The sequence below is a fragment of the Takifugu flavidus genome, chromosome 21 (genome assembly GCF_003711565.1).
Source record: "Takifugu flavidus isolate HTHZ2018 chromosome 21, ASM371156v2, whole genome shotgun sequence".
In the NCBI taxonomy this organism is placed as follows: Eukaryota; Metazoa; Chordata; class Actinopteri; order Tetraodontiformes; family Tetraodontidae; genus Takifugu; species Takifugu flavidus.
The window spans coordinates 5,670,983-5,697,037 of NC_079540.1; the positions used below are offsets into that span (position 1 = coordinate 5,670,983).

At 47.7% G+C, this 26,055-nt stretch overlaps 2 protein-coding genes across 4 annotated transcripts in view; both read left to right on the forward strand.

Moving 5' to 3' along the window:
* ctdp1 (CTD (carboxy-terminal domain, RNA polymerase II, polypeptide A) phosphatase, subunit 1) overlaps positions 1–7,452 on the forward strand; it is a 29,065-nt gene extending 21,613 nt beyond the window's left edge. For both annotated transcript variants that reach the window (XM_057020219.1, XM_057020220.1), the window contains exon 13: positions 5,574–7,452. In XM_057020219.1, the coding sequence (XP_056876199.1) occupies positions 5,574–5,760 (187 nt within the window). In that variant the 3' untranslated portion in view covers positions 5,761–7,452. The remainder of the gene's footprint in view (positions 1–5,573) is intronic.
* Positions 7,453–10,951: 3,499 nt separating this feature from the next.
* On the forward strand, positions 10,952–24,953 carry kcng2 (potassium voltage-gated channel, subfamily G, member 2). 2 transcript variants are annotated; one of them, XM_057020260.1, is made up of 4 exons: positions 10,952–11,708; positions 12,378–12,483; positions 15,891–16,792; positions 23,859–24,953. In XM_057020260.1, the coding sequence occupies exons 3-4, from the start codon at positions 16,004–16,006 to the stop codon at positions 24,684–24,686; spliced, it is 1,617 nt and encodes a 538-aa protein (XP_056876240.1). In that variant the 5' UTR covers positions 10,952–11,708; positions 12,378–12,483; positions 15,891–16,003; the 3' UTR covers positions 24,687–24,953. The 2 variants fall into 2 exon arrangements, with proteins under 2 accessions (XP_056876240.1, XP_056876239.1); XM_057020259.1 differs by lacking the exon at positions 12,378–12,483.
* Positions 24,954–26,055: the final 1,102 nt, after the last annotated feature.

Below are 26,055 nucleotides of genomic sequence, written 5' to 3' on the forward strand. Positions count from 1 at the left end.
CTCCCTTTGTTCTCCGGCTTTGATCTTCTCTATTAAATCACAACACACACAAAAAAAATCTTCTTAAAAAGTGCAAAGTGCTGTAAACACTTCATTTTTTGACAAGTATGCCTGTTGGTGGATTCGTCTCCGCCGGGTTAATCAGCCGGCTCGGCTTAGAATCTTGGAGCCGCAAAGTGACAAGCAAGAACAGGACGGTGACGTTCCGTAAAACAAAACATTCCGGCTTTATTAAGAGTGCAACTTTGTGAGCTTTTCAATTAAGACCGGCGCCACCTGAGGGAACGCGGGCAAATAATTGTTTTTAAGGATAAGCTCGTTCCCTGAGGACTGCAGGAACGAGCTCGAATGATGGAAATAATTGTTGTTTTTGAAGTCATGGATAAACGTGGATTTGTTTGTTGCTCTCCCTCTGAAGTCACGGTGTTGGTGTCGGAGACGCTGCAGGGCAAACCGAGGCCCCGCATTCATTAAGCCGCCAACGTTGCAGTTGGCGTTTCTGCTGACAGCGCGTTGCAACAAACGGCCTAATTAATTTTATCTGTTCACCTGAAACCGATACGCGTCTCTGCTCGGCTGACTGGATCCGACCTCCTCGTCTCTCGGTCCGAGCCGCTCCCGCTCGAGTACCGTCGGGAACGAATGCTCCTCGGCAGCTGTGAAAGGATGAACCGCAGCTTCACGGGTCAGTTTGACAGAGTCGCTTTAGGGTCAGCTGTCAGAGCAGTCGAGGAGCCGGAGGATGCCTGTGGTTTCTCCTGGAAACTGACGCTCACGGGGTTCTGTTAGAATGTTGTTGCTTTATGTTACACCTTCCTGTTAAATACCAGTCTATAGATTCTAATGCGGGAGGTTGGGCTCCATAGCTTCTAATTAAAGGGCAACTCTTCCTGCCTCTGTTGCTTCTCAGGGCTCTGGCCTCATAAAGGACGTCTTAGAAAGGAAGTAGAATTGAAGAAGACGGAATATGGAACCATCCTTTACTCCCCTCCCGGCTCCAATTTCATTGGACTTCAGGAGTTACAGCGTTCTGGGTCCATCCTGCAGTACTTTTGCGTTCTCACGCCACCTGAATCCCAGACCTGCTTTGACAGAGGGAGGATTAAAAACTGAACAAGTGTTTAAGGCACTGGCAGCCCCCCCACCCGTCACACTCGGCGTCCCCTGTGAGCCCATCCAGGACAATACGTCTCCCTCAGGATGTTCCTGCCCCGATAAGCACGGGCCCACGGTGTGAAAGGGAGGGCGCGTGTTCTGCTCAGGCTCTGTAAATGAGAAACACGGGAATGCACACAAACTAAAAATGTAAGTAATCTGCCCCAGATTTTTCCCCCTCTCGGTCTGCTGCTGCACGTTGGCGACGTGAGCGGTTCTATTTATGCTTCTGGCTTCAGATTGTCCTGGCAGAAAAAGCTCAGGGGTGTGAAGGGGAGGGGGGCGCAGGTTTTATATGTATATATTGAATCTGTTAAAATGGATCTGGGCGCTGTGATTGAATACTTGAGTGCATCCCCGCTAAGTAGATTCTGTTTGAACCTTAAATGTGCACCCAAAAAGGCGGCGAAAGCTGCCTCATTTGAATTAAAACACACCTTTCTCCCTCTGAGAAGAGCTGAAAGAACAGCTGCCAGTAGAGGAGGTGTGAAGGAGAGGACTCCTCATTAGGAGCTACCTGGCTGCACTTTGGCAATTAGTAGGCTTTCACGACAGAGAGGCGCTGAGCTCAGGCGCTGGTCGGCGCCCTCTGACCTCCAGACAGACTGATGAGGACGGGAAGGAGGACGCGTGGCGCTATAAATACTCTGCAGTTCCTGAGAAGCACGTTAATGTTTTAAATCATTTACAGCATCTGTTCTGCGTTTGTTTCCGGATAAGAGCTCTGCAGTTCTGCGCCAGGTCCAGTCAGCAAAAAAGGGAAAATTCAGATACAAAGGTGGCAACAGAAGAGGCCGTTCGCAGCAAATTTAGCATAGTTGAATTGTACCGGCGGACTTTTATTGTTTCTACGCCGCCGTGATATTTAAAAAGATTCCCAGGTTGGTCTGAGCTTCAGATGTCTCGCTGCCAGACCTTTGTTCTGACATCATTCTGATCCCCACCAACACAGGAAGACTTTAATATTTGGGAGATGAGAGGTGGAGCAGCGACGGAGCAGCCGGGTTGTTTCTGCTGCTCCAGCACAGTTCAGAGGCAGGAACAGGTCTGGAGGCTGTGAGGCTGCCCTGGTAACCATGGCAGGGGCCAAGCACCGTTTCATGTCTCTTCTGATGGCGAGGTGGATGTTTTATGGTTGTCCTTTGGCTCACACCAGAGGCTCCTGCTTTGTAGGTCTTTCCAAAGTTGCAGATCTCTTTTCCCTCCCGCCTGCGGACTGATGCCGGGTCCAGGAGTACCGTGAAAAGATCTCTGAGGTTCTGTCAGAACTGGTGCTGCCAGACAGCAGACGGATAAAAGCGAGCTGGGAGAAACGACGCCTGCGGGATTTAAGCTGCTTCTTCCGCCTGTGGCCGAGACGGAGACACGGTCGGCTGGGGAGCTTTTTACTGTCAGCAGAGAATCGGTTTCACTCAGACTGTCGGCCCGGTTTACTGATAACGAGGCCTGTTCGATTATTTAACACCCAAATAAACGTGGAAACATAAAAAATTTAATTTGCTTTAATTTGTGAGGAATTCTGTCTTGTGTTTGACAACATGAGCTGAGAAAACAAAAGCTTCACGAGAACAGCGTCCAGATCAAAGCAGTTGGGTTCTAAATCAAAGCCCAACTTTATGGGATCACTCCCCTTTTTCGGCCCTTACGCACTGTTCAAAAAACATCGTCATTCGACCGATGGGGAAAAAATAAATAAATATGTGAAATATCGCAGCGGCCATCCCTCATAAACCCAAGCGCCTCTCTTTCATCCTCCCATTTTTCACTTTTCATGGATAATAAAAACGAGAAGCGGCGTAAGATAACGTCTGAATTAAAACAATCCTTTAGCGGCGCCGCTTATCAGCTCCGACCACACGGAGTCGCGTGAATGTGGAGGGACGGATGTGAATCTAACATCTGTATATGACACGTGCGCTGTAATTAATGTGTGTGAGGTGGGGGGGGGTGCAGGGTTGGCGAGCGGCTCCCTCTCTGGCCTTGTTGGGCTGCTCCGTTAGCGGCGGATACAATGCAAATGGGAGGCAAAACCAACTTCCAGGGCAACTTTGCTTGGAAATTAGCGACACAGCAGAGAGTCGTGGGACCTTTATGTGGCAGCTGGGCAAAACAGTTCAGAGGGAACAGGGAGGCGCGTTCCATTATTTAGCTCATTTCCTCGCTCTTGTGTTCCATGCTCTGTTTCCTCCTTGTTCACACTCAATTTGCTGCATTTGCTTTCCCCTCCCCCTCTCTCCCTCTCTTTCCCTCTCTCCCTCGCTCCACCCCTCATTCCTCCTGATGGGGCTGACGGCGCTACAGTTTCCTGAGCTCCACTCTCTGAAACTGTTGTGATGAAAGTTGAAAAGCCACAAAACAAACTTCACGGGCTGTAGTGCTTACTCGGCATTCCTGTAGTTTCACCTGTCTTGGAAACTTTTGCTGCAGCCTTCTGGGTTATCATTAGCATGTTCGATCCTATCCTGTTATACCAAATATGTGTCCTCGTAGGGCTAAAGTCTAAACCAGGTCACAAATCCAGTCCTCAAGGGCACCAGTCCAGCCAGGATTTTTGTCCTACCAGGTAGATGCTTTCACCTGGGATCCCCCTTTCCCATGTGGAAGTATTTTTTGCCTGGTAGGACAGAAAACCTGGCTGGACTTTAACTCTTGAGGACCAGATCTGGTCACCACTGGTCTAAAACATTACTAGTCCTCATGTAGTGCAGCTGAAGATGGTAAAAGACCAACTGGATAAGCGATGCTGTGGAGGTCCACTTCGCCGCCAATCCCTGCACATCGTCTCCGTGTGTTTACTTACACTCACGATCAACCCCGGTGACTCACCTGGCAGCCCAGGTTGCGGGAACATTATCGTTAATGGTGCTACATTGACTCATTTTCTCACATTGTTGCCAGATAAATAATCATCCCCAGTCTGGCGCTCTTGCATCACCCCCTGGAAATTTACAGTTGTCGATTTGGAGGAGCTGCGCTCCTTCAACACAATCACGGCCGTCTCCCTCCACCACGCCCGCCTCCAAATCAGCAGGGTTCCGCTGTAACCGCCATGTGACTGAGCCTCTCTGCTGATATTAGCCGACATCTGACCTTTAATGAACACGCCGCCGGAGCCCCGCTGCTGTGGGTGGTTAGCAAGGCTGCCTGACAGCGGCGTGGGCTAATGAGAGGGACCTCTCTGTCAGTCCTCTACAATAACCATACAAAACCCCTACACACCTCATTAGCATCATGCTAATAAGCCAATCTGCTGCAGATGCCATGCTGTAAGGGTGGAACTGAGCAGAGCAGCATGTCTAGAGAACAAAGAACGCCTAAGCTGTCGACTGCTCTCGCGTTTTTTTATGGGTTTCCTTTTATTTTGGGTTTGTTTTGAAGATTTGGTTTGTGACTGCAGCTCAGAATCCGTTGCGCTAACCTGCTGCTTTTAAAGCCACCTCTGGTGCGCACGTCAGAGGATATGATTCAGTCACCGTGGCGAGAAGTATTGAACGTAATAGCTTTTTCTTTTTGAATAATTGACAGCACAGGCGACTGGAAGAAGCACGTGCGGCTGGAATTTATGCTTTTGATAGATTTGGTCGCTGCAGCCTCTGCAGGGTTCATCTGTTTCCTATGTGAGACGTTCCTATGCATCATCGACTGAAATGCGTGTGCTAACCAGCTAGCTTTCGCACAATATTACAACATGTACTGGGGTTGGGCGTCTAACTAATCCTAGCCTCTAATGTGCACTCTAGTTGTGGCGTAAGCTACGTGCATTAGGCAGACGAGCCTTATTTATGAGCGAAAATGTCCTTGAACGCCTTTGTTGACTCTCAAAAGACCAGATTCCATCTACACTGGCAGCTGAAACTGGATCCCAGCCAGTTTCAGGTCATTTGGGATCTTAAATGATCCCTTTGTGCATGAATTTAATTAGATTTACACTTCCTCTCCCTCGGGGTGTTGCCAACCTCTATATTTTTCCTGACCATCTTCACCTTTTTAAGCGGCGATGCCGCCTCTGTCTCCATGGTTTCCCGATCGAGCCTCCGCGCTGCTGTTTTCTTTACAATTTGAGGGTCTCCTGTTCTGAGCGTCTCGTTTGAGCGTGAGCGTCTTTAGCTGGTGGGTGTCGGGAGAGAGAGCCCTTGTAAATGCTGCTGCGATGTTCTCTAGAGAATATACTGTGCTGATCAAGCAGTAGAGCCGCGTCATAATTAGCTCACGGTTGTTTTTGTTTTCTTTTATGGCTGCTGGACGGTGTTTTATCATGTTTGAGCTAAATAATTGCAATAAAACAAGAGACCAGCTTTAATTATTGACGTGATACAAAAACAAGGCCTCTAACTACTTTGTTTGTTTTTTCATCTTTTGTGTTTTTTGTGAATTCAAGCAGCGTCACACCGGTTTGAAAGTGTCTGTTGTCTTTTCAGGGGTCACAAACGTAAGCACAGCGACGACGAAGAGGAGGAGGAGGAGGATGTGGAGAAGGAGGAGGAGGCAGCGGCTGAGTCCTTGGACGAGTCCTCTAAAGACTCCAATGAGGAGGAGGGCAACAGCAGCTCGGAGGCAGATGAAATGGCCGCCGCCTTGGAGGCGGAGCTCAACGACTTTATCTGATCCAGAACAACGTGGACACAGAAAATATCGGACAGGAACGTAACACACTCCCGACCCCAACACGCGGTACCTAAAGTTTCTATTTTTCTGCTGTGGAACTGATGTGTGTGTGTATGAGAGAGAGTGTGTGTGTTTTATCAATGTTCTGTACAGAAATATCTTGTAAATAAAGCTTTGAAATCCCTTTTTTTATGTAAAACACCTCAATTTCAACATTTTATCGTAAGGTTTGAAAAGAAACATCGGAACCCTGTAAACTTTTTGGTTTATTTCACTTTTTGTAACATTGTGGTTAAAGATCGTATCATTTTGCTGGTCGCACAAGCCAAAGAGTTCGGATGAAGTTTTGCTGGGATTATTTTGCTCTGGACTTTGGGTTTTACCAGGATTTCAATTATTTGTTTGGGTTTGTTTTTTTGTGTTTTTTTGGCCTCGACACTTCATAGCATAACCAGCAGGTGTAGACAGCTGAATGTGGCATTTCCTCTCGTGGTATTTGTACTTTTGATACTGTATTTTTCGTTCTTGCTGCACTACCACTGTGGACTGAATCGCATTTTTACTTTTGGCGTTATCTATGCAGACCATTCTGTGTAATTCCTCTGTGCTGCGCAGCTTCACTGGACTTTATTTTTTTACCGATTTGTTCACTGCGAACCTTTTCGTACTGACTCGACGGTCAGACCTGGGAGGTGTCGGATGTCAGGATTACTTTGACGCATGCTGCGGTGGCACCAGAACTGTTTTTACTCACTGTGAAAGCCAACAACAACTCTGCATTTTACTTGTAATGTAAAAGAATTGAAATTAGGAACTTCCCTGTGACTATTGACGATATTTTTAATAATTTCTGTTTCAGTAGGTCTAAAGCTTGAACCTCGACTTTGTTTTATCCAACAAAATTGGTGATTTTTGTGAAGGTCTTGCCGTTTTCTAACGCCGGGACTGACCAGCAGGAGACATTTTGCTGTTCAAATATTTTTCATGTTTTTCTATGAAAAGAGGACACAATATTACCTAATGAAACTGGGATAAGTAAAAAAGAGTAAAAGAGTGGGATTTGGGGGGCAGAAGTAACGCATGTCCTCGTACATTCAGTCCCATTCGCTTCCATTTTCTTGGCGTCCATGTTCTCCCTGCTCCCCTTCAGAAGAGTCATTTTAACTGTTTACACAGTCTTGATCACAAGGAAAAAAGATTGATTAAATAAAGATGTTTATCAGTAATGCTGTTTATTCGCTGGCAGTTTTCACTGCGTGAGGATTTTCTATGACCAACCTTCACCAAATTGTACTGGAGCTGAAACCCATTAGCGGGTTTGCTGCCTCTTCTTTGTTGGGTTTAAACATTAGAATCATAATGTGAGGCTCCACTAATGGGTTTCGTGTTATGAAGAGCAAAGCGGGATCATTAGGCCTCATCCCATCTCGCCGCTCGGGTCGGCGCCCGTGTAGCGAATGTGAGCGCCGTTACTGAGCAGACGGCCCCAGTTTAAGGAGAAAAGGAAGAAAAAATCCAAACAGGAGGAATTAAAAATCATCTTTCAGCTGAATTAATCCTGTCTTTAGGTGTGCTGTTGCAGGACGGATGCGCTCATAAAGTCTTTAGGGTTTGGTAATAGTCGTGTTATGTCGCTCGATGTGTTCTTTCGCCTAAAACCAACAGCAATAAATGCAGTTTGTCCTGATTGAAGAGCGTCTTGTGTCTCTCGGGGCCCGTGAAGTCGGTCCGTGTTTTATGTAGCTTCACTTAATCAAAATATAAAAACCTGTGGGGTTTTTTTACTGCTTTTTTTTCTGGGTGGTTGCAGGGACAACAGTACCAGGAGTTTGTCTCCCTGGATGGACGGGTTGCCAACCGAGAGGGAGTTATGTTTGAAATCAGGCACCACTGAAGACGGGTACAGAGGTAAAACTGGAGGACTGTCTAGGTGGCCAAATTCTGACCTTCAGATGATGTCATGCTCAATGGATCTGCCGATGTGGCTTCAGCGGACCAATGGGCTCGCTGCTCCTGCGTCATCAGTGACGGAGAATATTCATCAAAATCAAATAGATCAGCTAATTTCCTGCCGGCCTGATACTCCGGGGGGGGGGGGGCGGTATCCATGTTTTCAAGCTTTATGAGAAAACAAAATGTGTTTTTGCTGCGTTCTTTACTGGAGGTTTGCAGGAAAACAAAGCTGAGCTGCTTCACACAGCAACAATCAAGAAAAATGGGACGTTTGCATGTGTAGAATCTGTCAGAATGGTCGTATTTCATGCTCCTCGAGCACGAAAGATGAGATTAATGTTGCGTTTGATCCAGACCAGTAAAAGAAAACATCTTTATTGGCAGGATTTCTGCATCAGAGGAGATTTGCTGCCCGCAGACGTGATGGTTAACCAGCAAATAAGCGTTTGAGAGGAGCAGAAAAAACCAAAACGGACCGGTTATAGTGGGACACAGAGGGTAACTGGACCGGTTATAGTGGGACACAGAGGGTAACTGGACCGGTTATAGTGGGGCACAGGGTAACTGGACCGGTTATATATGTGGACACAGGGGGTAACTGGACGGTTGTATAGGACCACAGAGGGGTCTGGCCGGTTATAGTGGGACACAGGGGGTAACTGGACCGGTTATAGTGGGGCACAGAGGGTAACTGGACCGTTTAGTGGGGCACAGAGGGTAACTGGACCGGTTATAGTGGGGCACAGAGGGTAACTGGACCGGTTATAGTGGGGCACAGAGGGTAACTGGACCGGTTATAGTGGGACACAGAGGGTAACTGGACCGGTTATAGTGGGGCACAGAGCGTAACTGGACCGGTTATAGTGGGGCACAGGGTAACTGGACCGGTTATAGTGGGACACAGAGGGTAACTGGACCGGTTATAGTGGGACACAGAGGGTAACTGGACCGGTTATAGTGGGGCACAGAGGGTAACTGGACCGGTTATAGTGGGGCACAGAGGGTAACTGGACCGGTTATAGTGGGGCACAGAGGGTAACTGGACCGGTTATAGTGGGGCACAGAGCGTAACTGGACCGGTTATAGTGGGGCACAGAGGGTAACTGGACCGGTTATAGTGGGGCACAGAGGGTAAATTGATCAGTTGGTCAAAATCAGAAAAGCTGCAGTTTAATATTGCCATTAAAAATCATCTTTAATGAACAGAAATGAGCATCAAGCAGCAACAGTCAGGATTATTCATTCTTCTGCAGTCTGAAGGAAGAAAAGCTGCTTTGATTTACGGTCTTCATAAAAAAAATGAGCCTCAGGCGGAGTTCTGCTGCATTGTATCGGACAGATCGAGGGGCGCAGACCCGCTTTAATTAATCTGGAAGTGGCGCTGTGGCTTGAGCTGGACTAGACCGGGTTATTATTAGCCCATCAGTTCCGGGCTCGCTGGCGGCGCCAGGCTCCCGTCGCCATCATATCTACAGCGGTTATAGCTTTACCATAGCAGACAGGTCAAATGCTACAGCGGCCAGTTGAGTCTTCATTAAATAAATATCTTTTGATGAACCAGATGTGCAAAAAAGGGAATGAGGAGTTCTCTGATGGGACCCGGTACCACAGCTGGAGGTTCTGTAGCACTGAGATGACCATAAATGCAACCTCATCATTAGGGCACCTTCAAACTGGTTTCCGTTTTCTCAAGAACATCTCAGGAACCCAAACATATCTCAACATGCACATCTGCAGGAAGAACCATGGCAGCAAACATAACTACAAGAAGCAAGCTAATGCTAATGAGCAAGCGTAGGTTGAATTGGCATGTTTTGTTAATTTTCTATAAATGCAGACTGAGAATTAGAATGAAGTTAAACAGTTAAGCAACTTTTAATGAATTTTGGCAACAATTGCCCAAAGTATGTAGAATTATGTCAAACTGCTAACGCAAATGCTAACATACGGTTATAGACAAATAATGAAGGTTTGTCTTTTATCTCTCTGGACTGATTGGTCTGTATTGAATTGCTTTATGAGACTGTTTTAATAAAACAAGTTTGTTAAATCTGATTTAATTTTAACTGAGACAGTTTTTGATGTATTTTTCTCTTTGGTGCGAACGCAACTATGTTCCTCTCAGTCACGCTCGTAAAAATAAAAAAGCAGACTTGTCATCAAAATAAGGGAACAAAAGAAACGTGGTTATGATTAATTTAGTTTCCTTGAACAAGTTTGGAACGTTCTCATCCTCAAACCATCAATTAAATGTCACCAACGAAAACATTTTCATAAACTTAAAGTGTTTAATTGGGTAAAAATAATCAATGACCTTTCCAAATCTGCTGGTTATGTTTTTAACATCACTTTGGGCTTGTGGGTGAGCAGGAAGTTGGCGTCACTTTCTGATTTACCTGCACGTTTGAGGCGGCGCGTGGTAATTCATCAGCGTCGCGGGTTCGAGGCCGCGGCGGCGACCGCGCACGCCTCGCGATATTAGCCTGTCCGTCTCTGAATGAGCCAGAGGTGGAGCACGAAATATCTGCGTGGCTCAGAAAGACTTCACGCAACAAACTACCGTTTAAATTCCATTCGGTGATGCAAACGCAAAATAACTTTTTTTAAAATCCACTTCTAACGCCTCCGGAGCGGGAGGACGGATGGTTAATGATGGCTGTTTGGCCAGCAGAAAGAACCCAGGGGAACGTCTCACCTTGATGTGGCTGCAGAGACGCGACTACAGACGGGAAAATCCTCGAGGAGGCTTCTAAAGGGGGTCGGTTCTGTGTAGCTGTGTGCTAGTTTTCTGTTCTGCCCTAAACTGTAAAAGTTGCTTTTAGTGAACTTTTAATTGTCCTAAATAAAAATGAGCCTCTTTTTAAAACCCTGTTTTCCATAATTAAATCCTATTTTCAAAAGGGGAGGAGCTACGACAGGTGGCCTCACCTGAGCTGATTTAAGGAAAACTGAATTACAGCTACAGTTACAGCGAACCTTTAGCACCATCTGTGACTCCACATGTTCAGCATAACAAGTTACACATCTAACGTATTTCCATTCATGACGTTTGTGTCAGTTCTCCACCAGAATTAGGGTCAACCTGTACATCAGGCCACCTTCTTCTGAATCACTCGCTTCACCGGGCTGAGCTGGACAAGGGAGGTAATGCTCCAGCTGCATGTGGGGGCAGTTCGTGTGTGTTTGAATGTGTGTGTGTTCAATGACGTGAGACTGATCCACTTCTAGTGGATCAGACTGCTGCCGCCATCAATCAGACTCCGGCAACATCAGGCTGAGGACGTTTGTGTTTTCAGCAGAGAAGGCTGGGGCCAAACCACACCTCCCCCAGCTGGATCTGCATCTGGGTCTTTAAGAAGGACCCAGAACGGATCAGCCGCGGTGCCTCTGGGGGTCTTTCGCCCAGCGGATCTGAGGGGAAAAGACGCGCCGGGAAACTTTCCGACACGAACCTGACAAACATGACGACAGTCCGCGAAGAGAGCCGCCACCCGTCCCACAGCAGCAGGCAGGCCCGCGCGGAGAACACTCCCCCCGACGCGGACACGCACTTCTGATCGTGGTTTCCCCGAGACTCGGCTCGGCAGAGCGCAGCGCACCGCGGAGCGCGCAGCTCCGAACGCACCTGAAGAGCGTGAGCGGCGTGAGCTGGAGGCTCCCACCTGCTACGAGCCCTGCGTGCACGCACCCACAAACAAACATACATACACACACTCACGCGTACATGCACTCTGCTGCAAGAGAGGAAGAGGAACAGCCGTCGCGAAGTAATATGTCGACTTCTTTTGCCGCCCGCTCTGGATCGAACTCCTCTTTTGGGAGCGGTTAGACCCGAATCCTGGACTCTAACACCGGCAGCGGCAGCTGTAGGAAGCCCGAGGGCTTTAAAATGTCCCAGAACATCAGCGGGGGGAACTTAAATCATGCTCCACGATTAGATGTTCGACCCTGTGAGCGCGCAGACGCCGATGGACGCCAGAGCAACGACGCAGCGGGTGAGTCTGAGTGAACACTGACTTTTAATCTTCCTGTGATGAACTTAATAGCAATCGCACATCCCGCTGCTCCCACTGAGGCAGGCGGGCTTCAGTCTGAGCAGGGTCTCCAGTAGGCTGCCCTCTCGGTCTCTGCGCAGCTCCAACAGCGATTCCAGACGTTGAAGCGGAACGCAGCCCTGTGAGAATCACGTGGAGCCTCTTCATTTGGACACTTTTCCTCCATTTTTAATTGGCATTTCTCGTAGAACTTGGGCTTCGGTTTGTACCAACACTAGTCAAAACTGTTGGACCAGCAGCGTCGTCGGACCGTCCATAGATAATTAGACTTGCGCGTCGATATCGCGCGCACAGGAGCTGCACTTTGAGTGGCGAGACCCGGGGAGGACGGCTCCATCCCTGCACGTAAGAGCCTGGGATCATTAACCTGTTGATGTGTGAAGACGGTTGCGCGCAGCGCGCACAGAGGACGCGCCGGCGGGGCCGCGCGAAGCTCTGCAGCCCGCTGGATCATCAGCTTCCAGCGACTAATCAGCAACTTTTCAAAAACCTCCGTGAAGCTGCAGCGGCTGAAATCAGAATAGAATAAAACTGTTAAATGAACGATGTGCTCATGCAGTAACCTTTGTCTAATATTCAGGAAGTAATTAGGTTGTTTGCGGCTCTCAGGAGGACGTTCTCGGGAATAAATCCTGAAGTAAAGTTCAGCCAGACCCTCAAGTGTCATACAGGAACCTCGAGCATGGATGCATGTGGACTATTTCCCTAAAGTTTGGTGAGTGCGAGCTAAATATTACAACGATGACCGATCTGTGGTCTTCAGTGTGTAGCCACGCCCATAAAAAGCAACCTTTAAGGTTTTAACTCAGGTTTTTTTGAACATCTTTTCTGCTGGATCCGTGTCCGCTTCAGGACCAGCAGCGCTCTCATCAAAGCCCGTCGCCCCCAAACGTTCATCCTGCCCGTTATCTCCTCTCTACCCTTCATCATCCATTATCCATCCATCCATCCGTCTGTCCATCCATCCATCCATCCATCCATCCATCCATCCATCCATCCATCCATTAATCAATCCATCCATCCATCCGTCTGTCCATCCATCCATCCATCCGTCCATCCATCCATCCATCCATCCATCCATCCATCCATCCATCCATCCATCCATTTATCCATTCATCATCCATCCATCCATCCATCCATCCATCTATCCATTAATCTATCCATTCATCATCCATTATCCATCCATTCATCATCCATCCATCCATCATCCATATATCTATCCATCCATCCATTCATCATTCATCATCCATCCATGCATTCATCATCCATTATCCATCTTCTGTTAACTGCTGAAATATTCTAATCAAGGTTGCAAACTTAACAAAATCCTAACTATTATTATTAAAAATAAGAGTTTGCCGATTAAAACAAGGCCACCAGGTGGTGCTATTTACTGTATCAGTTGAGTAAAGGCGTTAGCTCAGGTCGTGCGATGTTTGCGTTTAATTCGATCTTCAGGGCTTATTTTGGCTTCCATAAATATATATTTTTTCCTCAGATTTTGACTTAAATGTGACAACAAAATTGTATCCGGGGGTTTGCTGTTACTAGGCTACACTGTCGTACATTAGCAGGACAAAATAACATCGGAGGAATACAAACATTGGTCACAACTTCTCAGTGAGCAGAATTGTGGGTTTTATGTAAGTATTTTCATTTAAACTCAAACCATCTGTGCGCCGACTGTGAATCGACTTGGCACTGATGCTATTTAGAGTCGCATCACCTCCAGTGTTGTTGTCACCTTCCATCAGACTGAGAATTGAGCTAAAACTGATAACCCTCCACTGGCAGCGATCACACATGCATCCTGAAAGCCCAGCTCTTTTCAGGTGTTGCAGAATCGCAGCTGTTGAACCGAGAGGACGGTTCAGGACTGAAAATGTTCTCCATCTCTTCCTCCGAGGCCGTGTGATTACATGGTGAGGAATTCTCTCACCGTTGCTCCGCCTCCTCGGGCCGGGACGCATAATTGTCCCTATATTTTCTATAAAGCTGCATCAAGGACGAAGCTCAGGCTGATAGCAGAGGGTCAAACAATGGTTCAGGTGTCTTCCAGGCTTCTTTGCGGTAGAGAAGACTGAGAGGAAGGATGTGGGCAGATGTATCACTGATGAATAGCCCGCAGAATTATGCAAAGAGGTATGTAAATGATATTTGCATTAGCAACTGGTGGAAACAGAAACAGTCTGGAGTTCAGATATGAGAATTTTTCAAATTCAAATAAGACCAGAGAGATGTTCCGGGGGCAGATTAGATCAGTTTTCAGCTGCTCTTGTTAATTTCCCCTTAAAGCAGTGGAAGTTAAACTAGCATGTTCGCAACATGCTAATTGTTTGGAATCCAGGTATTGATGTGACCTCTAGAGGAGTGAGCCTGGTCTCTGCCCCCTGCTGGTGCCCTCTGCTGGTGTATTTACCTGTGTTCCTAACCCGCCCCCCGACACGTCATGTTCAGTAAACACTCATGTCCGGATCACTTTGCTGATTCGCTGTTGGTCTCTTCTCTTTCAAAAGTCCAGCGTCACAATAGAAAGACAAACGGTGAGGATGGAGCCATTGTTGATCTGCTGTAATGATGCGCCCGGCACGCTTCCACTCAAGTAAACACTCGCGCTTGGCTGGATTACACGTTCCACTCTGATGGTTTAATTAATGGGAGAGTGCTCAGCATTCTTTCCCCCTGCATCAGATGATTAATTAATCATAGAAATCAACATCATAATGAGTAAACATGAGATTTATAATAATGAAGACCTCCTGCAGCCCGTCACTAGGGGGCGATCAAGAGCCCATCACTCAGAAGTGACAGACATTTCATTGTTTTTAACACCTGGCCTGCATGATCTATATCATGCATGCTAGTGATGGCTCTGTAAACTATGATAGCCCCCCACGTTCATAAGGCTGAAGGCCCTGATGACTCCTGGAGCTGTGCTGCTGGTGGAAAAGCTGTCCCTATGGGGACCACCCCCAGAAAAGACTTACTAGAATCAGGCTCCATTAGCAACTTGTTGGTGACCAGGTGGGCTGGCTGGTGCCCCATCTAAATCCACCTCTTACCAGTGACCTCGGGGACCCTTGTTCTGACCCAGGTTCAGACGAAATGTAAGTTAAGAGAAAATAGATTGGACTGAACTAAACCGATGACTTTGTTCTCTTCTTTGTCTTCTCAATGGTGCTTTCTGGGGAAACTGTTGTTGTTCTTCCTCCTCCTGATTTGCCCGTTCTTCATTTTCCGGCGCTCATCTTGTTTTGCTTAGAGCCACGTAGATTTTTTACGGTCCACAAGATGAGTTTGATGTCATGTTGACAGAGGAAGCCTGGTTCATAGGACTCATCCACCTACAAGCTGCTTCAATGGGGCTGAAAGAAAAGACATTAGTCTGATGTGATTGGATGTATGCTTCCTTCGCGTGTGTCCACTTCAAGCTCATTGTTCCGTCATTAATGGTTTGTTACCACAGTGACAGCATGTTCTGTCACCTCATTCCGCTGCCTGATGATGCAGATAATAGAAAAAAACATCACGTATTTCCCTGACACAGATTCACTCCGAGCCTCCATTTAAACAAGTTTCATAAAACCAACTATTAATGGGTTGCTGTGATATTTTTAGCAGTGTCCAGGTTTTTATGAACCATGTTCCACCGCTCACATTCCTCGATTCACCTCTGCTAAACACTCTTTATCGCTATTCCACACTGAAACTTCAATTTACTTCCTTTAGGATCGCTTTAGTTGATGCTTTGTGTGAGTTCAGGCAAAAGCAGTGATAGCGGATTAAATAGTTTCAGCAAACGTGGAGGTAAAGTGCCCCACACTCTGCTGCGTTAGTAAGCTGACGGTTTAAATAAAGCTACCCTAAGAAGAGTGAGGTGGTGACAGTTCAGTGTGTTGGGAACTGGGCTGAGAAACAGAGGGTTTTTAGTTCAAGCCCCAGGTGCCAGAATAGCAGTGCCAAGGTACCCTTGAGCAAGGCACCAATCCCACAAATGCTCATATAGAGCCCTGCGATGAACTGGAGACTGATCCAGTAAAGCGGATAAAGTGATTAAAAAGATGAGATGAGACACTTAAAAGAATGAATCTAACTCCTCACCCTTTCTTTTCTGTCCAACAGAGACATACTCTAATGCTGAATGGGTGACAATGTTCTAGTTACCCCGCCCACCCAGTGAAGCCCCGCCTCTGATCGCATAGCGCAGGACAGCGTCCCCCGGCAGCGTGGCAGTGATGTACCAGGAGGTGGCCTTCCTGGCCGGCAGCACCGAGCGCCAGTTCACCACCTTCCTCTTCAACCGCGTGGAGACCAAGCAGGAGGTCACCTCCAAGAAGGGTGTGTTCTACAAGCGTGCCCAGCTCCTCCTCCAGCCTCAGGCCCGCCCACAGGACGGAGATGAGGTCGGTCTGGCTGACAGCGCGGCCATCATCAACGTCGGCGGCATCAAGTACCGCATCCCCTGGTCCACGCTGGAAGAGTTCCCCCTCACCCGGTTGGGAAAGTTGCGTAGCTGCAGCAACGAGGCGGAGATCATGGACGTGTGCGACGACTATGACGGTAGCCGCAACGAGTACTTCTTCGACCGGAGCCCCTCGGCCTTCCGCACCATCGTCACCTTCCTGGCGGCGGGAAAGCTGCGGCTGCTGCGGGAGATGTGCGCCCTGTCCTTTCAGGAGGAGCTGCTGTACTGGGGGGTGGAGGAGAACAACCTGGACTGGTGCTGCCTCCGGAAGCTGCGGCTGAGGCAGGAGGAGTACAAGGAGCAGCAGAGGTTGGAGGAGGAGGACACGGAGCTGACCTCGCCGCAGTCCTGCGAGGAGAACCTGCAGCCCCTCGACGACGGGCTGCAGGAGGACACACAATCGGGCGGCTGCATGGGAAGACTGAGGGACATGGTGGAGAACCCCCACTCTGGCCTGCCGGGGAAGATCTTCGCCTGTCTGTCCGTGCTGTTTGTGGCCATCACAGCGGTGACGCTGTGCATCAGCACCATGCCAGACCTCCGGGAGGAGGAGGAGAGGGTGAGTTCACTACCAGCAGGGGTGCAAGTAACAAATTATAGCCCTCAGATTACATCGACTGTGACACTTTAGGGTATTACCATGGAAATGCCCTTTTTGCCGCATTTGAGGATTAATCTGTGACATTTTGGCGAGCATCAGGCAGACTCAGATTTAATGAACGAGATGTTAGAAGCATCACATGAATCTGCACATGCAGCAGGGCGCAAGCAGGAAATATACATTATGAAGGCCTCCATCAATCAGCCGGCGGGGGCTCTGTCGCCATGGCGCCATCTCTACGTATCCCTGAACGAGGGGTTCAGGGCTGTGGCTGCAACACAACTTCCAGTTGAAAGCAGAACTTGGCCCAAACTTCTGCAGTCGACGATCTAATGCAGCGTTTACACAAGATGCTGCCAGTTTATCCACACATCCGCTCACACACACGTTGTTTCTCAAAAAGAAAGAAAAAAAAATCCCTCGGCTGCCTCGACGATGTCACGAAGCAGCTAAAATCTTCCCACGGATGTTGAAATCGTCGGGCAATCGCGAAAAACACACAAGCGAGAAAATGTGTTCCCTTTCCTGAGGGGCCTGGGGGATGCGGGAGCTGTGCAGCTGCTACAGTAGAAAGCCAGATTATGTTGATGCAGCAGCCCACGTGCGCGTTACTGTAACTGATTGTGACAGAGCGACGGATAAGGCTGAGGGACGTTCAGGTCGTCGCACAGATTAGCCAGCATCCCTCCGCTCTCTCTACGCTGTAGCAGTGCATCTTCGCAGCGTTTGGCTTCAGTTTTTGACTTGGGAAATCCCAGTTAGCCTCCCTCGCCGCCTGCTTGACCTGCTTCCAGAACCGACTATGGAAAAAGAACAAATGAATACGAAATTAGCTCATTATTTTTATGTAACCTGACGATTATGAAAACGTAAAGTTCCAAATCCGTGATTTTTAAAGCCAATGTTGACGTTAGCCAACATTTTAGGTAACGTTAGGTAACATTCATTCTCTTTGATGTTCCCATAGTTTAAGAAGATTTACATTATCTGCAGACGATGGTCTGATTTGGAGGCCGAAGAATTGAATCAAACACAGAAACCAAACTCGAGTCAGAAACCTTGAGCGGACCTTGGGTCTGGGTGGGAGGGCATCTGTCTTGTTTTTGAGCCATAAATGTGCCATTAATGTTCGTTTTATATGCATAAAAAGTAGCTGCAGACTCTCGAGGCTCGTTTAAAAAAGAACGTGGTTAACGTAGTTAGCATTTTAATTGTTGTCTGTGTAGTGAAAGCCTTCCCTGTATCATGTTCCTGAGAAAACGAGCCCTGTGCTGGGTGAATAACAAAATCAACACACCCCAATGCCGGATTAGCATTTTTAAATCAAGCAGTGAAACAAATACTTTAATTAGGTCGGAAATCGAGGCCAGTCGTTTTGCAGGAAACATCTGTATGTATTGTGTTCATCGTCTTCAGCCACAGTTCTTGACGAACGGAGCCAAAGAGGGGGAGAAAAAAAGAGGCTAACTAGGGCTGCCCGTCCCTCGGAGACTGTAGAAACCCCTGGAGACCTGGCTCCTCGAACCTTTGTACGTTGCTAAATCACCTTCTGAGTGGTGTCAACAGACGGTGGAAAGGTTGGACAAAAAGACAGGAGGTCTTCATCAGCTGCTGGAAGGGGGAGGGGGAGGGGGGGTCTCACCAAGGAAAATCAATCAGGAAAACAAAGCGAGTGAAGAAATGAAACCGTACCAATTCAAGTGTATTCATTTTAATGAGGAGAACCTAAACGCTAATTAGCCTTTCGCACCTCTAATGTCCTCCCGGTGAGAACCTAACCTGGACCAGCCAGACCAACACCCAAAGGATTGTGGGTAAATTGTTTTGTGAATTAAAGCCAAGTTCTGTTTCCAAGAATACCTATAAATCATTAGGAACTCATCTTTTCTACGCAAAGAAGCCGGTTTGCTTCCATGCGTGGCCGCTGTAAATGGGCACTTTCCAACAACAGCTTTAAGTAACATAATTTTAATAAGTTCAAGTCAACTTTTTCAGTTGCTAATTACAACTTAAATAGGTTGTGTTGTTTAGTTGGCCTTATGGCTACTCAGAGCTAATTCAGCTAATGAAATCACTCAGCCCCAATTAGCATTACGACATTGTGACTCAGTTTGCACTTAAAACATCATGACTGTTGATCAGTTTCAATGTTTAAACATTGAGGGGAAAGAGAAAGTTGTTGGTTAAAGTATGAACTCGTTGGACAGAAAACTGAGCTGAAAGATGCTAAACTTGTTAGCGAAGCTGAGCAGAACAGCGAAGGCCAACGCTCAGAAAGACCAGAGTCCTGCTTTAATACATTTCTTCTGTAAATGAAGTCGGGTTATGGAGCCGTCAGACGTGTCGGTGGATTTAAATTGAATCGCCGTCTGAAGGGGGTCAATGCGAAACCCAATTGTCGCCCAATCTGGATCGAGTTCAGGCAGGAACCAAAAGTTTTTAGGATGGTGCCTGAAGCAGGAAGCACTCAGAAAGTCGTCTAATCAAATCACCGGTGGGGAAGCAGAAAACTTCTGAAGTGCTGTGTCATTTTTCCCCCGTGTTCACCTTTATCTCCGAGGGATCTAACCCCCGCACCCTTTTGATCGCAGCCCTCAGCTCGGAAATCTATTGATTTAAACCCCCAGACGCTGTCAAATGCAACCTTATAGGATCCATGCATCATCAGAGGGGGAGACTGCAAATCTGATGGCAAAGTTGAGAATGTCACCTTAAAAACGGGGGCTGCGCTCATCGTTCACCTCTCCGATGCTCTGCCGGCCGTGTTGTGTGGCTCCGCGCTTGGCGAAGAACTTCTGCCGAGTCGGTTCAGTACCAACAACCATCTGCATCCTCTTCGTTCACAAAACCTCAGTCTGCAAATATGGAGGCACGTTCAGACATCTGTTTGTAGGTGTTTGGATCATTTGGATCAATGAGCTTGTTGACGAGTACGAAAACGTTCCCGTTGATTTTTGAGTCCTTGAAATATGTAGTTTGACCTGAAACGGGGACTTTCAATGGTAACGGCAATAAACTGATGGCTACCCCGCTAACTGCACATCTCCTGACTCGGGTTTACAAACATCCCGGACCCTCGGGTGTAATCGCGAAGCTAAAAAAAAGGAGAGCGAAAGTGATTGGAACAGAGAAATGCTTCGGTTGCTCCGGCTGTAATTACTCCTCCCTGTGGAGCTGCAATCACAGCCAACATCTCCACACACGAGGAGGCAACATCCCCGACTTCATACCCAGTTCTTGTTACCATAGAAGCGTTTGCGCGGCTCCAAACATTTGCCATTAGCCGCAGTGGCGTCCAGTTTTAAAACCCCTTCCTTTCACGGTGGAACCGCAAAGAAAGCACTTTGCTGCGATACAGGATATTGAATGATGGTCCTCCGGGGACGTCGGGGTTCAAGTCGATGGAGGCTAATCAGTTCCCAGCGTCGTGAGCCAAAATACTGATTTACCGCCATCACGTCCACTGGTGTGCGTCAGTGGAGGGAGTGTTTAACGAGAGTGGCGAGGACGGAACAACATCATAAAGATGTCAGGGAACAGTCATCAGGACCAATGAGATCAGATTTTAACGACCACCACTGGGTACTGCGGTTCCCACAAATGTTTGGGACAGGATATCAGCGTGTTTTCATCCCTGTCGCTGTGGGCTGATGTGTTCCACCTGTACATGAGGTTTAACCCCAGCAGCATCAGCACATGGCTGACAGAGAGGGAACGGCCTGTTTGCGGAGTGTTTTCATGCATCTGGAGGTTCTGCTGAGAAATTAATCCCAAAATGATCAAATGAAATATCTGATGAGCCTCCAGGAGGGGACGGATGGAGCCATGATGCTTATTAAAAATCTTTACACGGCTGCTTAATTACACTTCGCACGGCAACCGAACAGACTCGGGCTCACCGGAGCTCAGTGAGGCTGCCTCAATTTGCACAATATTGTGCGAAATAGCTTCGCTCTTCTCGTGTTTGTTGGTCGACACCCTCAGATTTACTCACAAAAGCCTAAAATCCATTGAAGGATGGTTAATATAAATGACCGAGGGGGTTGGGATTAAGGCTTGAGGCTGCTGCTGAAAAGCGAAGCGGCTAATGCCTGACCGCTACATCATTAGCCGATATTCCAGCATGTTCTGGGTGATTGGCAGGCACCGTTTACTGGAGCTCTTTTACAGGCCTGTAAGTCAAAAGACGCAGTAATTCACTTAAACTGCAACCAGTCTGTAATTATGGGATTACATCTGCTGAGTGAACACTTGATTCTGATTGGACGCAGACAGAAAAGCCAGAGGAAGGTTGCACAAATCAACCACCCACTCAAAATGTTCCCTCTTCCTCTGACTTCCCCAACAGTTTCCAGGGCCATAACAGCTAACTACACAGTCCACAGGCAAAGATTAGCCAACCCGACGCTCCTACACCAATGTATTGTTTAAAAAATACATTTGTCTCTCTTTTCAAAATAAAAGCACATTTCCGGTAAGTGCTTTTATTGTGAAAGCAGGAGGGTTTTCTGACAGCACCCATCTATAGTAATGAAAAAAGGCTTCTATTTATCTTGAATAGTGTTTTGCAGCAAATTCTTTGACCCCTGTGAAATTGTTTGACTTTTAAACTGGAAAATCTGGGTGCCACTATGAGCGATGACGCCCCCGCGGACGGTAATTCGCGTTGACATAAATCTCTCTGGCCTCTCCCCCCGCCCGCACTGAAAGAAACAAATGGGGCGAACCTCCGTGCCAGCTTTAAAATGTAGATGGGATGAGTACCGAGGGGCTCGCTCGGCCATAAATTTTGCATAATAACTCACAGAAATTCTATTAATGTCAGCTCAACTTCTGGGGAGCGATACCGCGCTTGTCCTGCTGTTACCGGCTGCTCCGGCAGAGGTGCACGTGTGGATTCAAATTAGCCGTGGTGAGGTGTTATTAGCAGCCTTTTTTAGCCTCCCTGGAGCTTAATTTTAATCTTTTATGAGTAAATTTAACTTAGTAAGCAGCGGACGTGCGTCGACATCCAACAAAATGAGGCGCGCTCTGGTTCTTTGCATTGTTTAAACATTTACAAGAGAGGCAGCTTGCTGGGAGCGTGTGCTGTGATGGAAACAATTTCTGGCATTGGGATGTTTGTGTTTACGACGGTGAAAACAATGAAACGAGACAAGTTAGGCTCGGTAAGCTAGCTCGTTTTCTCATTGTTTGGTCAGCAAATTGGTAGTTTGACCAAACTTGCTCCAGATATCACAGTTACACATGAAGGTTGCCACAGGAAACATCTAGAATATTGGAGGAGGAGGGGCTTATTATCCCACTGGTGCCAACCACTAGAGGGAGCTTTTAAGATACGTGCGCTGGGGGTCAGATATGAAGCGATTTATTCTAATTCTGTAATGAGATTTTCTGCTTAAAGTGGGTGCTGCAAGAGAGTAAAACTGCTGAGACTCACTCACTCTCACACACGCACACACACACGCACACACACACACCTAGTGCGTCCCCAGGGGCCTCCCTCTAACCCGAACCTAACCCCAGTTCTAACTTTGAAAGCAGCTCTGAACCCTCAGCCCTTTGAACAAATGTCCTCGCTTTGATAGTAAAATAGATATTTTGATACTCCTTATTTAGCATGTAGAAGAACACACACACACACACACACACACACACACACGAGTATTTGGCGTGCACACAGAGGACAGGCTCCCCTGTGACGGGGCCACAGTCCCCCTGATGACAGACATCTGGGTGCTCTTTAATGTGATCCCAGCGTGCACGTTGGAGGCTCTTCAGCGTGCTGAGTGGGTGAGGAGGGCGAGGAGGGTGAGGAAGATGCACTCAGCCAGAAACCAGCCAGATCCTGTAGGAAATGGTCACATCATCAGTAATCACGTGAGCGTTGTTCACAATCACGTTGTTTATTATTAACGAGCTGCTTCTGCGATGTCCAGATCCTGTCCGAGCAATTTGAAAGGACCTCGTTTATATTGATCCTAAAAGTGCACGGATGCGCTCCCGAAGGTGGATTCATTCACTCTGCGTAAACGATCCCGCAGAAGCATTGAAGAGAGCGGTGCGTCGTTCCAGGCAACAACATCAAGGAGAGAAAACAAGCTCTCCATTATGAGGCCCAATGTTTGGATGCTAAGAGATGTGTTGAGGTTTATGAAAATGTTTTATGCTTTCAAAAAAGTAAAAAAAGCTCGTTAGTGCCCCGTCAGGGATCCTGGAACAACTTCCTGTTATTATTATGTCAAGCATGAGTTTCTCAACAACACTACAGCTCACAGAACAACAACGTTTATGCTATGAAATCACACTTAAGGCTTCATATAATACAAATAATCGTAAGACAACGCAGAACATTTAAATTTATACGGAGACCCGGAATGGGGGGATTCACAGGGGTGCTTCCAGCCCATCAGAAAGTCGTCCCTGCTGTGCTTGGCCGTGGGCCTGAAAACACCCCCAGGGAGAAATAGCTATTTTACAGATTAGCCATTTACACCTCCCTTAATAGGTTGCATATTTAGTGTTTTAAAAAAATACCTTTTTGGGTGGAACAGCGCCTCTCTATCTAACCTCGAAATGTTGGTTTAATCTGGTGTTTTAATTAATCCACAGTGATAAGAAAACAAATTTGGTCGTTAATATCATTCAAAAATGATCATTTAAACCAGGCGTCATGGGTGACTTTGATGTAAAGACTGAGCAAACTCGTATAATTATAGTTTAAAATATTTATGAGTGCGAGCTAAGGGCACTCAGGAGCGTTTGACGACTGTAGACGCTCCTGTCGCCATCGCTCCGGTTCAGTTTAAGCGGAGGCGGATCGCGTCCGGAACCAGTCCGAGCCTTTTGGTTTGTAGCGCATGAATCTTTCAGCGTCCGCTCCCTCTGCTGGGAAGCTCGGAAGTGTCGACCCGCGCTGTCGGCGAGGGAGCCGCAACGCGACTCCCAAAACTTCCAAAGGGTTCCAACCACAGTGGTCGTCAGCGAAGTGAAAGCGTCTGTCTTCTCTCGCCTCTCTGTGCAGGGCGAGTGCTCCCAGAGGTGCCACAACATCTTCGTGCTGGAGACGGTGTGCGTGGCCTGGTTCTCCCTGGAGTTCCTGCTGCGCTTCATCCAGACGCAGAGCAAGTGCAGGTTCCTGCGCACGCCTCTCAACATCATCGACGTGGTGGCCATCCTTCCCTACTACATCACCCTCATCGTGGACTCCCTGTCAGACGGCGGGAAGACCGCCGGCTCCGGGAACAACTACCTGGAGAAGGTGGGCCTGGTTCTCAGGGTCCTGCGAGCCCTTCGGATCTTCTACGTGATGAGGCTGGCGCGCCACTCCCTCGGCCTGCAGGTCCTCGGCCTGACGGTGAAGAGGTGCACGCGGGAGTTCGGCCTCCTGCTTCTGTTCCTTTGCGTGGCCATGGCTCTGTTCTCGCCACTTGTGTTCCTGGCGGAAAGCGAGATGGGCGCCAAGCAGGAGTTCACCAGCATCCCCGGCAGCTACTGGTGGGCCGTGATCTCCATGACCACGGTGGGCTACGGGGACATGGTGCCCAGGAGCATCCCGGGCCAGGTGGTGGCGCTCAGCAGCATCCTGAGCGGCATCCTCCTCATGGCGTTTCCCGTTACGTCCATCTTTCACACCTTCTCTCGCTCCTATCTGGAGCTGAAGGAGGAGCAGAGCCGAACGCTGAGGCAGAAGCCGGACTCGCAGGACAGCACCAAGTCCCAGAACAGCGAGGACTCCCAGGAGACGGACAGCTACGAGGCCGTCGCCGAGGCCGCCGCCTCGGCGGTGCATCGCAGGAAGTCGATGGCGGCTCAAAGGGCCGCCGAGATCAAAGCGTCCGCGCGGACTTAGTGGACTCGAGCGTCCAGCGGAGCGTGTCTGAGGGCTTTGAAACTTTGAACTATAGCTGAGCAACAGTCATCCCCGATTTAAAGCTCAGAAGTCAAATGAAACCAGGAGTTTGTTACGTCGAGTCTGTACTTCAAACAGGTCACACGTTCGTATGGTCGGATGGATGTTCGACCTGCTCACGATTGGAAGTTCAGCACGTCGTCCGTCTTTGTCGTCGATGTTGTCGTCTCTCACTGCCACTTTGTCCCTAATAAACTCAAGACTGAAGGCTTGAGCTGTTGTGTCTCATTTAAAGCCGCCTCACTTCACCTTCCTGAGGGATTTTCTTGACTTTTTTTTTAGGATTTCTTCTCTTTGTCCCATTTTCTTCACAAATGAATCAGATATTTTTCACAAAAGTCACGCCGGGAGGGGCAAAAGTGTTCAGGAGGTGGAATATTTGATGATGCTAAACTACCGATGTCAGACTTATTACACGGCTGAGAGATAACGGATTTAAATGAACAGACACGCATCTCAACCTGCTTTAATGAGCTATTTAGGAAAATGTGATACCTTCTTTAATCGCACATTAGATGAAAAGACGCATGAATCAATATCACAACTCATCATGAACCTTGGAATAGAAAGCAAAACAAGCCTAAATTCCCATTGAAGCCATGAAAAACCGATTAAAATGGATGTAATGAGAATTAGTGATAAAACCAAACCTTTTAAAATTAATTATTGGGGTTTGAAACTGCCTGTCGTGTCATTTTTTGAAGCCTTTTAAGCTCAATGACCTAAAATAAGGTCAGATTAGCATTAGCTCATGATGTAATATAACTTGGTAAAATGAATAGATACAATAAAAATCACCGATTCGTCCTCTTTTCTTTGAAACTCCCTTAAAGACTTGTGTTCTCACCTGGGATCTGTGCTGAATTAATGAGAAAATGTTGAAAAACACACTCGTTAGAGCTCAGAAACGTTGTGCGTGAGTAAACGAAGACTGGACTTAATTATAGTTTGATTCTCCTCGAACAACCTAATTTTTGGTCCCCACCGTTGGGTAGAACACGTCCCACAAACATTCAAAAATCATCATTTTCGGGGCCTTTGCTTTGAAGTCAGACTGGGGATAAAAAACCACTCCTGCAGCCGTCGTGTTGGAGCCAATTAAAGCTGCACAAGAGTTCGGATCAGGACACGTTTCAATGTTCCATTTAAACACGCGGAATCCTAACCTGAATGGATGGTTTGCATTATGAAGGCATCACAGGAGGACCAGCGTCTCCTGAAATATGGAAATGTTGTCACGGAGATTTGATTTAACTATTTATCCTACAGGAGGACGTCCAGTTTACAGGACTCTGTTTAATATTTGAAC